This window comes from Lampetra planeri, chromosome 60 (assembly GCF_965212315.1).
Source record: "Lampetra planeri chromosome 60, kcLamPlan1.2.h2, whole genome shotgun sequence".
NCBI lineage: Eukaryota > Metazoa > Chordata > Hyperoartia > Petromyzontiformes > Petromyzontidae > Lampetra > Lampetra planeri.
The window spans coordinates 2,223,805-2,237,710 of record NC_136166.1 but is presented as its reverse complement, the minus strand read 5'-3'; the positions used below and the strand labels follow the sequence as shown (position 1 = coordinate 2,237,710).

Genomic DNA, 13,906 nt, shown 5'->3' with positions numbered 1-13,906 from the left:
GCCCGGAAGAGGAGCGCTCTTTTCAATCTCTCCGGGATCGCCTGGCCACCGCTCCAACACTCGACTACCCAGACTTTTCCCAGCCATTCATCCTTGACACAGATGCTAGTGGCATCGGCATAGGGGCCGTTTTGTCGCAACGGAAAGACGGGGTCGAGCGAGTGGTGGCATACGGCAGCAGGGTTCTGTCTCCTGCCAAGATGCGCTATTGCGTGATGCGACGGGAATTGCTGGCAATCGTCCATTTTGTTCACCAGTACCGGCCGTACCTGTATGGAAGGAAATTCCTCGTGCACACTGACCATGCTGCCTTGCAATATTCTTTGAAATTGGAACAACCGCCGGTCAATTGGCTCGGTGGTTAGAATCGCTGCAGGAGTTTTCCTTCAATATCATGTACCGCAAGGGTACTCGCCATGGCAACGCGGACGCTCTCTCTAGGTTGCCCGCGACTCCTCCCTGCGCCTGTCTGACGGGTATGCAACGCTGTGCGGTGCTGCCTACCCCACCCTGTCCGGTCATGGGGGCGATGTCAAAGAATGAAGGCCAGGATGTACCCGTTGGCGCCGACAATACGCTGCAATTGCCACACTCGGTGTGGCTATGCGAGCAAGAGGCTGATGCCTCTTTGGCTCCACTGCTGGAATTGGTCGGGAAACCGAGATCTCATTTGGCAGGATGGAAATGGCAGTTGTTTCGGGGCCAGGCGGGATTACTGATGTGTACGGATGGGTTGTCGGACCGTTCGCGCCTGGTTGTGCCGACGTCCCTTCGCCACAATCTGATCCGCGTGCTGCACGCCGACAAGCCGATGCACCTTGGCGTGCAGAAAACATTGGCCGCGATGCAGCAGGATTTCTTTTGGCCAGGCATGACAGCGGATGTCACTAACTTTATCCGGTCATGCCATGATTGTGCGAAGTGGAAACCGCCACGTCAAAATTATGTCCCGCCCCTATGATTGATCGAGGTGTCCCGTATTAATGAGCTGATTGCTCTGGATATCCTGGGCCCGTTCCCTCCATCGGCTAGGGGAAATAAATACCTTTTGGTCGGGGTCGAATACTTTTCTCGCTGGCCTATGGCCTGGCCTCTGTCTGACCGAACGGCCTCATCCATCACCGAGGCTTTCTTCAAAGGGTACGTCATGGATAAAGGAGCACCCGAAGGGCTGCTCATGGATCAAGGACGTAACTTCTCCTCTAAATTGCTCAAAGACGTGTCCTCTGCCTTGGGTAGAAAGAAAATCCGCACTTCCCCTTACTATCTGCAAACGGATGGCATGGTGGAACGATTTAACCGCACCCTTTCGGCCATGCTTTGCCACATGGTGAGTGAAAAACAAACCGATTGGGACTTGCACATACCGGGCGTCCTGGCGGCATACCACATGGTTCCGCACGCGTCCACAGGATATTCGCCATTTTTCCTGATGTATGGCCATGAGAATGTACCCCCGATTGATGTGCAACTTGGTGCAGCGGGGAAACAACCGTCCCCTTCCTTGCCTGACCATGTGCGGGACTCGCTTAAATGGGTTACGGAGGCGCGAGAGGCCGCCAGATGTGCGACGGCCCGTACGCAGGCAAGGAACGAGAGGTATGCGCATCGATCGCGAACTGACATGCTTGGTCGGTGGGCGATATGGCATGGCTCCATTGCCCTCAGGTGCCAGTGGGTACGTCCCCTAAACTGCACAGGCCTTGGCGGGGGCCTGTGAGGCTGGTGGACATTCGGAATCCCCAGAGTGTTCGCATCCAGTACGGCCAACGTCGTTGGTATGTTCATTCGTCGCGGCTCAAGCCCTATGTTGACCCGCGTGCTGGTCCTTCATCCCCACTTGTTGACCTGCCGGGGTCTGGCGTGCCGAATGTGCCACTTGCCTCGCCGATTGATCCCCAGCAGGGCTGTGTTTTACCCCCCGCAGATGCACAGGTTTTGAAGGACGACGAGACCCCGGACGTTCCACCTCCAACGGAGCCTGTCCCAGACACAATGGAAACCAAAAATTATTCTTCTTCTCCACTGCAACCACCTCCTGCTGAACAGTCAGCGAGGGAACTACGCGCGAGGGGAGGAGAGGGTCCGGCGTCGCGTACGCGGTCGAAGTCTCTCCCATTTCGCTAATACTGTTTTCCTTGCGGTCTGTAACCCTGATGTTACTGCGCTACAGGGGCGCCCTAATGTATGTCTGTTGTTTTAATGTTTTAATTCCTCTGCACATTGGCGCAGAGGAATTAAAACATTCAAACGCCCTAAGATGTTATTAAAAGGGATTCGGGCTGTCACTCTTTTTACACGGGGGGGGGGGGGGTGATGTAATGTGAGGATATATCCGGGTTGCTGATGGATCACACCTCGTTACGATGATTGGCTCTGCCGGTCCTGGCCCATAGCCAATGGGGGGAGGTCTAGGGGCGTGGCCCTGACGTAATGGGAAGGTGACATCTATAAGTAGAAGATTGGTTCTGCTGGCTTTAGCCACAGCCAATGGGGGGACGAGTCAGGGGCGTGGTCCTTGACGATGGAGTCTAGAAGATTCCATAGAGGGTACCAGGATTGGTGGAAAGGTACCACGTGACCCGGGTATTAAAAGGGGTGGAGACGGCCAACACTAACAGAGGGTGAGGCCAAGCTGTCTATCACCAGCATGCAGGAGTAAGATGGGAGTGTTGTGAACGAAAGATAAATAAAGACAGGATTCCAGGACCTTTATTACACGTAAAACAAGAATTGACAGAGGTGGGTTTTGAACCGACGCCTCCAAAGAGACTGGAGCCTTAATCCAGCACCTTAGACCGCTCGGCCACGCTACCTGGTCGTTGACAGCAGCAAACAGAAATCGCAAAGGGGCATAATCACCTATAGCTAGTGGGCAAATTGTATTAAAAGCGTCGTGGCTGAAACACATTTTTAAGGTCATCATTACGTAAAAAAAGACAGTTGGTACCGGCGGGATTTGAACCCACACCTCCAAAGAAAGCGGAGACTTAATTCGGCACCAACGTCCACCCGGCCCCTTTACCCATATGTTAGAAGCTCTACCAGAAATGGCCAATGGGCATCATCACCAGGAGCTTGTCGTGAAATGATTTTAATTGTGTCGAAGCTAAAACAAATATTTTTGCAGGTTGGGTTTGACATAAAACAAGATTTGGCAGCAGCGGGATTTGAACCCACGCCTCCTAATAGACTGGCACCTAATTCCCAGCGCCTTAGACCGCTCGGCCACGCTACCTGGTTGCTAAATGTAACACCAGAAATCGCAAATGGGCATCAACACCAATAGCTAGTGTGAAAGTTATTTTAAAAGCTTCGTGGCTGAAACACATTTTTAAGATCGTCATTCAATAAAAAGAAGACAGTTGGTAGAAGCACTACCTGAAATGGCCAATGGGCATCCTCAACAGTAGCTGGTGGTGAAATTATTTTAATTGTGTAGAAACTAACAAACATATTTTGCAGGTTTTTTTTACGTAAAACAAGATTTGGCAGCGGTGGGATTTGATCCCACGGCTCCAAAGAGACTGGAGCTCTAATCCAGCGCCTTAGACCGCTCGGCCACGCTACCTGGCTGTTGACAGGAGCAACAGAAATCGCAAATGGGCATCATCACCGATAGCTAGTGTTAAAGTTGTTTTAAAAGCTTTGCAGCTGAAAGACATTTTTCAGTTCGTCATTCCATAAAAAGAAGGTCGTTGATAGAGGCACTAGCAGAAATGGCCAATGGCATCCTCATCAGCAGCTTGTCGTGAAATTGTCTTAATAGCGTAGAGGTTAAACGCATATCTTGCAGGTTGTGTTTTATATTTAACTACATTTTGGCAGCAATGTATTTGAACCCACGCTTCTGACGAGACTGCAGCCTAAATCCAGCACCTTTGACCGCATGGCCATGCTACCTGGTTGCTAAATGTAACACCAGAAATCGCAAATGGGCATCAACACCAATAGCTAGTGTTAAAGTTGTATTAAAAGCTTCGTGGCTGAAACACATTTTTCAGTTCGTCATTCCGTAAAAAGGTCGTTGGTAGAAGCACTACCAGAAATGGCCAATGGGCATCCTCACCAGTAGCTTGTCGTGAAATTATTTTAAATAGTGCAGTCGCTAAAAAACATATTTTGCAGGTGGTGTTTAATACTAAAACATTTGTTGACAGTGAAGCTTTAATTCAGCGCCTTAGAAAGCTCGGCCAAGCTACCTGGTTTTAAGGGACTGTTTGTCTCCACACAAACAAATCATAGTTTTCGTTATACTTCCCGTGAAGCATACGGTCTTCTTGGAGTTTGCACAATATCAGCAGCATTGGTTCAATACAAGCCAGCTGGATCGGTGTCGAGACACAGTGTCTCATCTGAAACATGAGGCTTGCTTGACTTTCTTGTTTCGCATGGCTTGATGTAGATGCAGAGCAATAACTAACAATTTCACATTCAGGTGGTCAAGCCAGATAACCGCGTCAGGAGCAAGCGGAGTATACCTTTGCCGTGATGCCTCCTTCGTATTTGTGGATCAGGGCATGGCGTCGTCATGCGTTGTACGTTCTCTGTTCTGGATGACCGCAGTCGCACACTACTATTGGAGAGTTTTCCATTTGTGCATCTGCTGCCATGGTTTGTGCAGTGAATGCAATTGAGGGTGAGACCATGAGCAATTTCGTGGAAGATCTGCTGGCGAAATGCCATAATCAATTGGCAAGGACCCCCCCAACCCCCCCCCCCCCACTCTGTTCGATGAGGGTGCGAGTTTGTGATACTAAGACGCAATAAATATTTTGTGTTTTGCATTATACCGTGAACCATGCTGTTTGTTGTTGGCCGCTTAGTGTTCTCGACCTATGCTCAGCAACTGTGAGAATACAAAAACATAGCGATGCTGCGTTGCCAGTGGTGCAATGCACAATTCTCTTCTTGTTCGTCCATCAAGTTGATGATGACCATGGCACGTTTGTCATTTTGTTGGGTTCTGATGAGTGCGCAGATGGCTGAACAGGCCAATCCGAGCCCAGAATTATCTGTGGCACACTGGACAGGTCAGGGAGAATGTAGAGCTCTGAGGTGCAGCCACAAGTCCTTCCTTGGTAGATTTGCACAATTAACAGTGTATTGAAGAAGGGTCATTTCTGAAAACATCACGTGTTTTTTTAATTTAAAAAAAATATATAATCCACCTTCCTCCCCTCACCCCCACTCACCCCACCACTCATCCCGCACACCCACAACCCTCACACTCAAAAAAAGCAAAACAAAGATCCCCCGTAAAGCCTTAACAGACCGTTGGGGCAAGTGCTGTTATCCAGCACCTATGAAGGCCGGCACAGCACGCGAGGGGGTGGTTGGCCAACACCACGCACGGCCGCCTCTGTCTCCCCAGTGGCGATGTTTACTACACACCGCACCAGGTACTCATTTGAGGCTGAGCCGACCTAGGGGAGTCCCAAGGACAACTTCAGATAGTCGTCTCTGGTGCTGGCCGTGGACAGGAATGGAACTCGGGTCGCTGGGTTCGTAGCTAATAGAAAAGCTAACATCTCAGTGGGCTTTACCTGGTCAGATCAACATTATTTAGTTTTATTTGTATCTTTTTATAGTGATTTTGTTTCTTTCCTAGACTTTGCACTCCTAACGTATTTTTGTGTTTGTTGTAACGTTCGGTGAAAAATTGCTTTCGAGCTCATCGGATTCTTCCAGTAATTAATATTCTGATTCTGATAGCGCAGCGCTCTAACCGCTGCACCACCGCTCCCCCACACTGTGATGCCACGAAGTGACTGTGACGTCACCACGGCGCCTGTGCCAAGCCAGGTGCACTTTCAGGCCACGTGAAGTGTCATATGCTCGCTGACAGGAGGTCTCGGGATAGACCCTGCAGGTACCATGGGTTGGCTGACTGAGATGACTGGCAGATGCATCAGTAGCAGCAACATCAGCAGCAGTATCATCAGCAGCATCATCAGCAGCAGCAGCATCATCATCATCAGCAGCATCACATCGCTCGTTGTTGTGAGCGTCGCGCCTCTGTCCTCCGTTATTGCTGGAGGGGCGACTGCCTCCAACTGCCCAGCAGCAGCAGCGGCGGCGGCGTCCTTCACGAGCCTCCTCCTCCTGCACAGAGGACCGATCTTGACCGCCTCACACCCCGGTCCATACAACCCCCACCACTCACACCCACTACACCCTCACACCCCCCCCCCCACACCTCCCACCCCACACACCCCCACCCCGCACACCCCCCACCCCCACACACCCCCCACCCTACACACCCCGAACACCCCTCACACCCCCACCCCACACACCCCTCACACCCCCCACCCACACACCCCCACCGATCACCCCTCACACCCCCCACCCAGAACACCCCTCACACCCCCACACACCCCCACCCACCGACCCCTCACACCCCACACACCCCTCACACCTCCAACCCCCCCACCCCTCACACCACACACCCCCTACCCACACACCCCCACCCCTCACACCCCCCACCCACACACCCCCCACCCACACACCCCCCACCCCTCACACCCCCCACCCACACACCCCCACCCCTCACACCCCCCACCCCTCACACCCCCCACCCCCACACCCCACACCCCCCAACCCACACCCCACACACCCCCACCCCACACACCCCCCACCCCCACACCCCACACCCCACACACCCCCCACCCCACACCCCACACACCCCCCCACCCCCGGGTGCCCTGAAACCAAAGAACCCCAAACGGGTGGCGCCAAACCCGAGCTTCGCAGCGCCCGGAAGTGGCGTCACGCCGAGCGGTCGGCGTCCGTCGTCGCGGCAACGCTGGCGCGTGGCCTCTCTCAGGGGGGGCGTGTCCTCTCCCCGTTAGGGGTGTGGCTGCACCCCGGGGGGCGTGGTCCTCGCTGCGGGGGGCGTGGTCTTTGCCGCGGGGGCGTGGCCTCTCCCAGGGGGGGCGTGGTCTTCGTTGCGATTGGTCGGAACGCTGCCCCGGGGTGGAACGGAGAGGCCACGCGCTCTGCCGTGTTGCGGCCAAGGGAAGACTGCGATCGATCCGTCGAACATTCGTATTGAGAATGGAGTGAGAAATTGTGTACGAACGTGGAAAGTGTTATTGAACGATGGTCATTTTAACGTGATAAATAATAATAATAGCGACGTAATATTATTCGTTTCTAGAGCACATGCAGGTATTGCTTGTGATTGTGAAAATTTTACTTTCTTCGAAATAGAATAATAATACATCGGTAAAGCTCAATGGCATCAAGTTCTATTGGAGATAAGATCGAGGTAAGACGATTTTAGTTGATGGTGATGCGAATGTTTTTCACTGTTGGCAAAAGGGACGCTGTTCTATGTTTGATATATTTTTTTAATGAAAATGTGTACCGCAATGCTACTTTAAAATCAATCAATGACAATGTTTTAGATTGACATTTAGTTATCGATTGTATCAGTGATTTGCACAACACGCATTTCAAGGAGTCATTTTGCAGATTTGCGTCTTCATCTTGTGCCGAGTAAGCTGCGTGTTAAATTAAAGGGCATTGCAGGTTATGAGAGTGACATTAATTCATGCCTGTCATAAATTGTACTGTGGCTTGAATATTCACTTGGTAACGTAATTATTAATTGAAACGGATGGCTATGCCAGCGGCTTCGGTACTGTTGAATGCACTATAATCGAGTGTAAAAATATGCTTTAAAAAAAATCTTACCTGTGTCCTACAGTTGAGACGGTTTGTGTGAATGCAGGTGGGGTGGTGGGGTGTGGGGTGGTGGGGTGGTGGGGTGTGGGGTGGTGGGGTGGTGGGGTGTGGGGTGGTGGGATGTGGGGTGGTGGGGTGTGGGGTGATGGGGTATAGGATGGTGGGGTGGTGGGGTGTGAGGTGGTGGGGTGTGGGGTGGTGGGGTGGTGGGGTGTGGGGTGGTGGGGTGTGGGGTGGTGGGGTGTGGAGTGGTGGGGTGTGAGGTGGTGGGGTGATGGGGTGTGGGGTGGTGGGGTGGTAGGGTGGTGGGGTGTGGGGTGGTGGGGTGTGGGGTGGTGGGGTGTGGGGTGGTGGGGTGTGGGGTGGTGGGGTGTGGGGTGATGGGGTGTAGGGTGGTGGGGTGTGAGGCGGTGGGGTGATGGGTGGTGGGGTGTGGGGTGGTGGGTGTGGGGTGGTGGGGTTTGGGGGGTGAGGTGGTGGGGTGGTGGGGTGTGGTATGTGGGGTGGTGGGGTGTGTTGTGTGGGGTGGTGGGGTGTAGGGTAGTGGGGTGTGGGGTGTGGGGTGGTGTGGGGTGGTGGGGTGTGGGGTAGTGGGGTGTGGGGTGTGGGGTGGTGGGGTGGTGGGGTGTGGGGTGGTGGGGTGTGGGGTGATGGGGTATAGGATGGTGGGGTGGTGGGGTGTGAGGTGGTGGGGTGGTGGGGTGTGGGGTAGTGGGGTGTGGGGTGGTGGGGTGTGGGGTGATGGGGTATAGGATGGTGGGGTGGTGGGGTGTGAGGTGGTGGGGTGATGGGGTGTGGGGTGGTGGGGTGGTGGGGTGTGGGGTGGTGGGGTGGTGGGGTGGTGGGGTGTGGGGTGATGGGGTGTAGGGTGGTGGGGTGGTGGGGTGTGAGGCGGTGGGGTGATGGGTGGTGGGGTGGTGGGTGTGGGGTGGTGGGGTGTGGGGTGTGAGGTGGTGGGGTGGTGGGGTGTGGTATGTGGGGTGGTGGGGTGTGGGGTGGTGGGGTGTGGTGTATGGGGTGGTGGGGTGGTGGGGTGTAGGGTAGTGGGGTGTGGGGTGGTGTGGGGTGGTGTGGTGTGGGGGTTGCGCAGTGGTTTATAGAGCACTGCGTTATATCATCCGGCGAATCTGAGTTCGATTCTCGACCACGGCTAACATCAGTGGCGAGTGATATTAAAACTGGTCCTAGCACACCCCGATCCCCTTCATCATCCCACACTGACCAGCGTGGTGAAGTATGGTTACTGCCCCCCCCCTCCCCCCTCAATTTTACTGCAACCACGTGCAGAAGCTTTCATCCAGCAGTAGATTAAGGAAGGGCTGTACTGTCTATTAGACTCCAATACGTTTACCTTGTAATGTTGGACAATTTTGTGCGTGCAAATTTTTTGTTATATAGATATTTTGCCGTTCTGTTTCACAGGTGATATCGGTATATTTGTTTAAATGAGAGAACCCGTCAATAATCGTTGTATCTCACAGTAAGCAGTGCATCGCCCCGTGTTAGAGAATCGCAGAACTAATTCCAGGGGGCGCACATTGTCACCCAATGTGTACGTATGTGTGTTGGACTTCTTTCGCACGGTACGTAGCCAACCGTGCTAATCGGAGGTGCGGGCTCAGGACAACCCAACACACACAAAATCAGTTCTAAAGAGAAGTGAGTTTTCAATCGAGACTTCAACTGGAGAGGGAATATTGGTCACATGTCAGTGAAACCAGATTGCACAATTCTCAGTTGGCCTTTTAAGAGATGGATTTCCGTGTCGTCATTTGTGACCGGATTGAGTACATTTCAGAACATCGCTTCATCCTAGGGCGGTCTGAATCTGGGGTTCGATCCAACCCAGGCTCTACAGCGGTTCCGCCTCAATGTCTCTTACCCCTTGATCCACCTGGCCACCTCTACACCCATTCGTAATGAAGTCTTTGTAAGATTTGGTCCACATCATTTGGCAGCAAAAAAAAATGCAATGCCCATAAAATGGAAATTCCACATTCCTATGGCATTTACAGTTCTAATTCCATCAAGTTTAAGAGAAAAACATTATTTAACCCCACAGTCGCGATTTTAACTGAAAATCTTCTGATTGTAGGTCAGTCGTGCTACACTACATTGCTGATTGTAAATTGCAGTGATAATGATAATTGTTTTAAATTAAATTACTTTGTAGCTGAGGTCATGTAGACTATGAAACTTTTCGAGCTCTCGTACGGTTGAATGACTTTTACTGGTTAGGTCAAAGCGTCTAACGAGTCCAGGAAATTCCACGTTCCTATCACGGGTACCAGTCTGCCGTGCCGCACGGTTCCCAACAATGCGGTAGCTATTTTAACGACCCGTGGAAAGATGATTGGCCGAGTCTATCCACAATCGAGTTTGAAATGGCGGTTGGCTCATCCGTTTTAGATCTATTTTAAAAAATGTGAATTAAAAGTATCTGCACGTTTACCACAAAACTCAAGACATATATTGCATATTTAACACTGTTAAGTATGCAGCCATCGCTTTAACACTATGCAATTAGCTGCTGAGAAGGTATTAGGAGAGAGGGGCGTTTTAAATGAATGGGGCATCTATATATGGATCACCCTGTGTGTGAGGGAAGGAAGCGATTGCGAGATGTGGTGGCATCACAGGCATTGTGCATGTGACGCGCTCCTGACTTGAGTTCGAGAGCTGCAGTGAATTACGATCCAGTTCATGCGATTTGCATGGGATATTAATGTTTAGCCGCTGTGGCTAGGAGATGTGAACTCCCTCGCCTGGTATGAAGGAGGTCGTGGGTTCGATCCACGACCCTGACGATGCCTGCTGGAAATTTGTAGTTTTCGTGTCTCCCTCTCCCTGTTGGTCGCGTGGATTTTTTCCTCCGGGTCCTCCGTTCATTCCCCATCCACGTTTAGAATCAACGTCACGCGTTTAGAGCATTTGGCGACTGCTGTACATTTGCACACGTGATAATCCACTTCGTAGAGCTAATTATTTGCGATAGGCCAGGTACACTTCTGAAAAAAGAGCTATTTTATTGCTCATGGGCCTTTCCTGGTACATTAAAATATATATAGAAACTTCAAATCTAGATTTAACAAAAATAAAAAAAATTTTGATTTAAAGCTTTCGTGACTGCAGGGATTCATATTCTTGGTTCTTTCGGTAAAGTCACGTAGAAGGGAAATAATAAAATAATACAAATATTAAACAATACAAATTCTCACGACGTTTCGACTGCAACACAAGCAATAATCAAATTTTCTTGCTGTGGATTTCACACCTAATCATGATTGCTTGTGTTGCAGTCAAAACGTCGTGAGAATTTGATTGTTTCATATTTGTATTATTTTATTATTTCCCTTCTACGTCACTTTACCGAAAGAACCAAGAATACAAATACAGTATAGTTTATAGTGGAGCTAAAGCGCCCTCTCGTGGTGTCGCAGGGTAACCGCGGCCGGCAGGAATCGCGCCACTGAGCCCGCCTTGGCTGCAGACCCCCCCCCACCCTCTAACCCCTCCCCCTTACGCCCACACACATGGTCCCATCCCCAAACCCTCCCCTCCTAACACTACCACCACCACCTTCACCATCTGCCGTGGAGTTGGCGTCTGTCCAGGCTACTTGATGTACACCTGTCCAAGCTTTCATCTCTCCGTGGAAACCTCCCACCCGGCGGTGATTATAATTATCCATGGGATGGCTTTCCTACGGTGAATTCCCTGCGGGCACAATTGCCTCCGTGGCGCAGTTTGAAAATTGCAGCTTGTTAAGAAACCCGGTGGCCTGAGTTCGATTCCCGGCCGTGGATACATTCAGTGTGCAAGTAATATCCTGGACCACCCCTTTACAATATGCCTTTGGTCAGTGTGGTGATGCATATTCACGCATCTTCCACAACCGACAGTGTGGGGTAATCGTTCATTAATCTAGCAGTGCATTGACAAATGCCTCTCTATGTTTCATTGAATAAATCAGAATCTTTATTTTTTAAATCAAAATCTGTATTTCTTCTGGAGAAATCCGATGAGCTATGAAGCTCTATTTCACAGATTTCCAGTAGCTTCACATATGTCCACACCTGATGTGCCGGTGATTGGTGGATTATTACATTTGGGGCACCACGGTGGCGAGATGTTAACTCCCTCGCCTGGTATGGAAGAGGTCGTGGGTTCGATCCCGACCCTCACCCTGACGCCTGTATATTTGGATTTTGTGTGTTCTCTCTCCCCGTGGTTGCGTGGATTTTTCTCGGGTCTTCCGCTTTTTCCCTCCACATTTAGAATCTACGTGCGTATTTGGCTGCTATACATTTTCACGTGATAAGCCACTTCGTTGAGCTATATGTTGTGACCAGGTCGCTTCTGAAAAAGGGCTACATAGCTGAGCCTTACCTGGTAAAATAAAATAAAAACAGTTTAGTTTAAAGGTTTGTGAGAGATGCGCCATGGGTTGGAGAGGCCTTCATCCAGCAATAGATTGAGCATGGCTAATGGGTTGCGTTGAGTATTTAAATACTGTCTACGGTTTTTGCCCAGGTTTTGAATGGGATTACCTTTTTTGAACAAGGTATAATTTAGTTTTTATCTACCCATTCAAATATCCAATCTCTTTATATCCTCAAATAAACAACGCGTTATTCAAGCAAACCATCTGCCCGCACAATCACTGAATGGCACAGATGTCAAGTGCTGTGAGTCATGACTGCAGGTAATGGGGCCGTGTGGGCAAAGTGGCAGGGATTTAGAATTTTTAGTCCGTTTCATATAATTATTTATATAGTATGTATACGGTATTATAGGTCGAGTGGTGGAGTGGTGGTGGCACACTTCATTAAGAACCCGGCGATCTAAGTTTGATTCCCGAGTGATACTGAACCGGTCCGGACCTCCGAGCTCGCCATGGTGAAGTATGGTCAAGAAACTTCCATGGCTTGATAAGGCTCTCCGTCCAGCAGTGAATATATAAAGTGCGTAAATTTGTTCTACTATTTAAGTTGTGTAATTGTTTCACGTGTCCTCTCTATCCCTTAGATCAGTGTTCTTCACTCATTTTAAGGGGGAGGGGGGCACTTTCGCCGTTAAGACAACATCAGTGTGAGGGCCGCCACACATTTTAAACCAGTGAGGTTTGACAGCAGCACGATGATGATCGGGGGAGGGGGGGGGTGTTTTCACTTTTGTGTTTTGTCAGGGGCCGCATGTCAGGGGCCGCACTAAAAGGCCATCAGGGGCCGTCAGTGGCCCGCGGGCCTTGCAATTGTAGTGTAGCACAAGTCGGAGACGAGGTAGTTGCAGGAGGCGCCTTCTTTTATTGTAACACCCTTCGACCGTCCACACAGGATCGCCTCCCTCTCGCTCCCATTGCCGTACAGCCCAGCCTAGATACAACACTAACCGCATTGTACCGACGGCATTGACCGAGACAGCCAACAACTCTCAGGCCGCGCAATTATCGAGTGAAGGCGGCAGCGATGAAGGCAGTGAAGACGATAACGATGGCGAGACGAGTCCACTCCCAGAACCAGCCGCCCAGAGCTCCTCGCTCTCCGCTGCTTTTATTCTACTCAGCGTGGCTTGGCTCTGCCCTGGCCGCACCTCCCTTCTCGAACCCACCAGCGGGTTCCAGGGGCTTTCCCGATGAGGTCTTCCGGGACCCTTGCCCCATTTCCTCCGCCCTGCCGGTACACACACACCGTGTATATGCTCGACGGCATTTGCGCTAACTGTCCACCACAGTTGCCGCTGCTGGACAGTAGTCGGCGCTGTGTCACTACACAATGAAGAAGAGTGCCTGAGAGGCCGCTATATTTCTAAAATAAATATTCTGCTTCTGGTGTTCACCCGCAGTGTTAAACAATCGACGCAGAATCGTGGGCAGTCCCTTCTCCCCAGTTCACTTTGCTGTCGACTCCCTGCTTCTCCTCAATGCCAGGCCCAAGACCTTTTTATTTCCCTCTGTCCATGATTACCTCTCTCTATAAACTACATGTTTCTGCTGTCAATTGGGAATGATCAAATACGGTATATCTACATGCAATCACAACATAGGTCTGTTTTAGCACGCGTATATATGTACGTCCAGTCCTTAGCCAATCCAGGATGAGGGTTTTTCCACGCCGTGTAGGTCGTGGGAGTTGATTGACCATACTTCACCATGCTGGTCGGTGCGGGTTGGTGATGACAGGGGGGAAGTATAAGTACCATACAATGTTTTTGCTGT

The 13,906-nt window shown here is 50.9% G+C and overlaps 1 protein-coding gene and 1 non-coding gene across 2 annotated transcripts in view; one reads left to right on the top strand and one right to left on the bottom strand.

Annotated features, from left to right (window-relative positions):
• Positions 1-3,489: 3,489 nt before the first annotated feature.
• On the bottom strand, positions 3,490-3,571 carry TRNAS-AGA (transfer RNA serine (anticodon AGA)). The gene has a single exon. It is a non-coding gene; the product is annotated as a tRNA-Ser (tRNA).
• Positions 3,572-6,977: 3,406 nt separating this feature from the next.
• LOC144736301 (serine/threonine-protein kinase PLK4-like) overlaps positions 6,978-13,906 on the top strand; it is a 48,061-nt gene continuing 41,132 nt past the window's right edge. Inside the window, exon 1 of the mRNA XM_078618948.1 lies at positions 6,978-7,270. Within this exon, the coding sequence (XP_078475074.1) occupies positions 7,238-7,270 (33 nt within the window). The 5' untranslated portion in view covers positions 6,978-7,237. The remainder of the gene's footprint in view (positions 7,271-13,906) is intronic.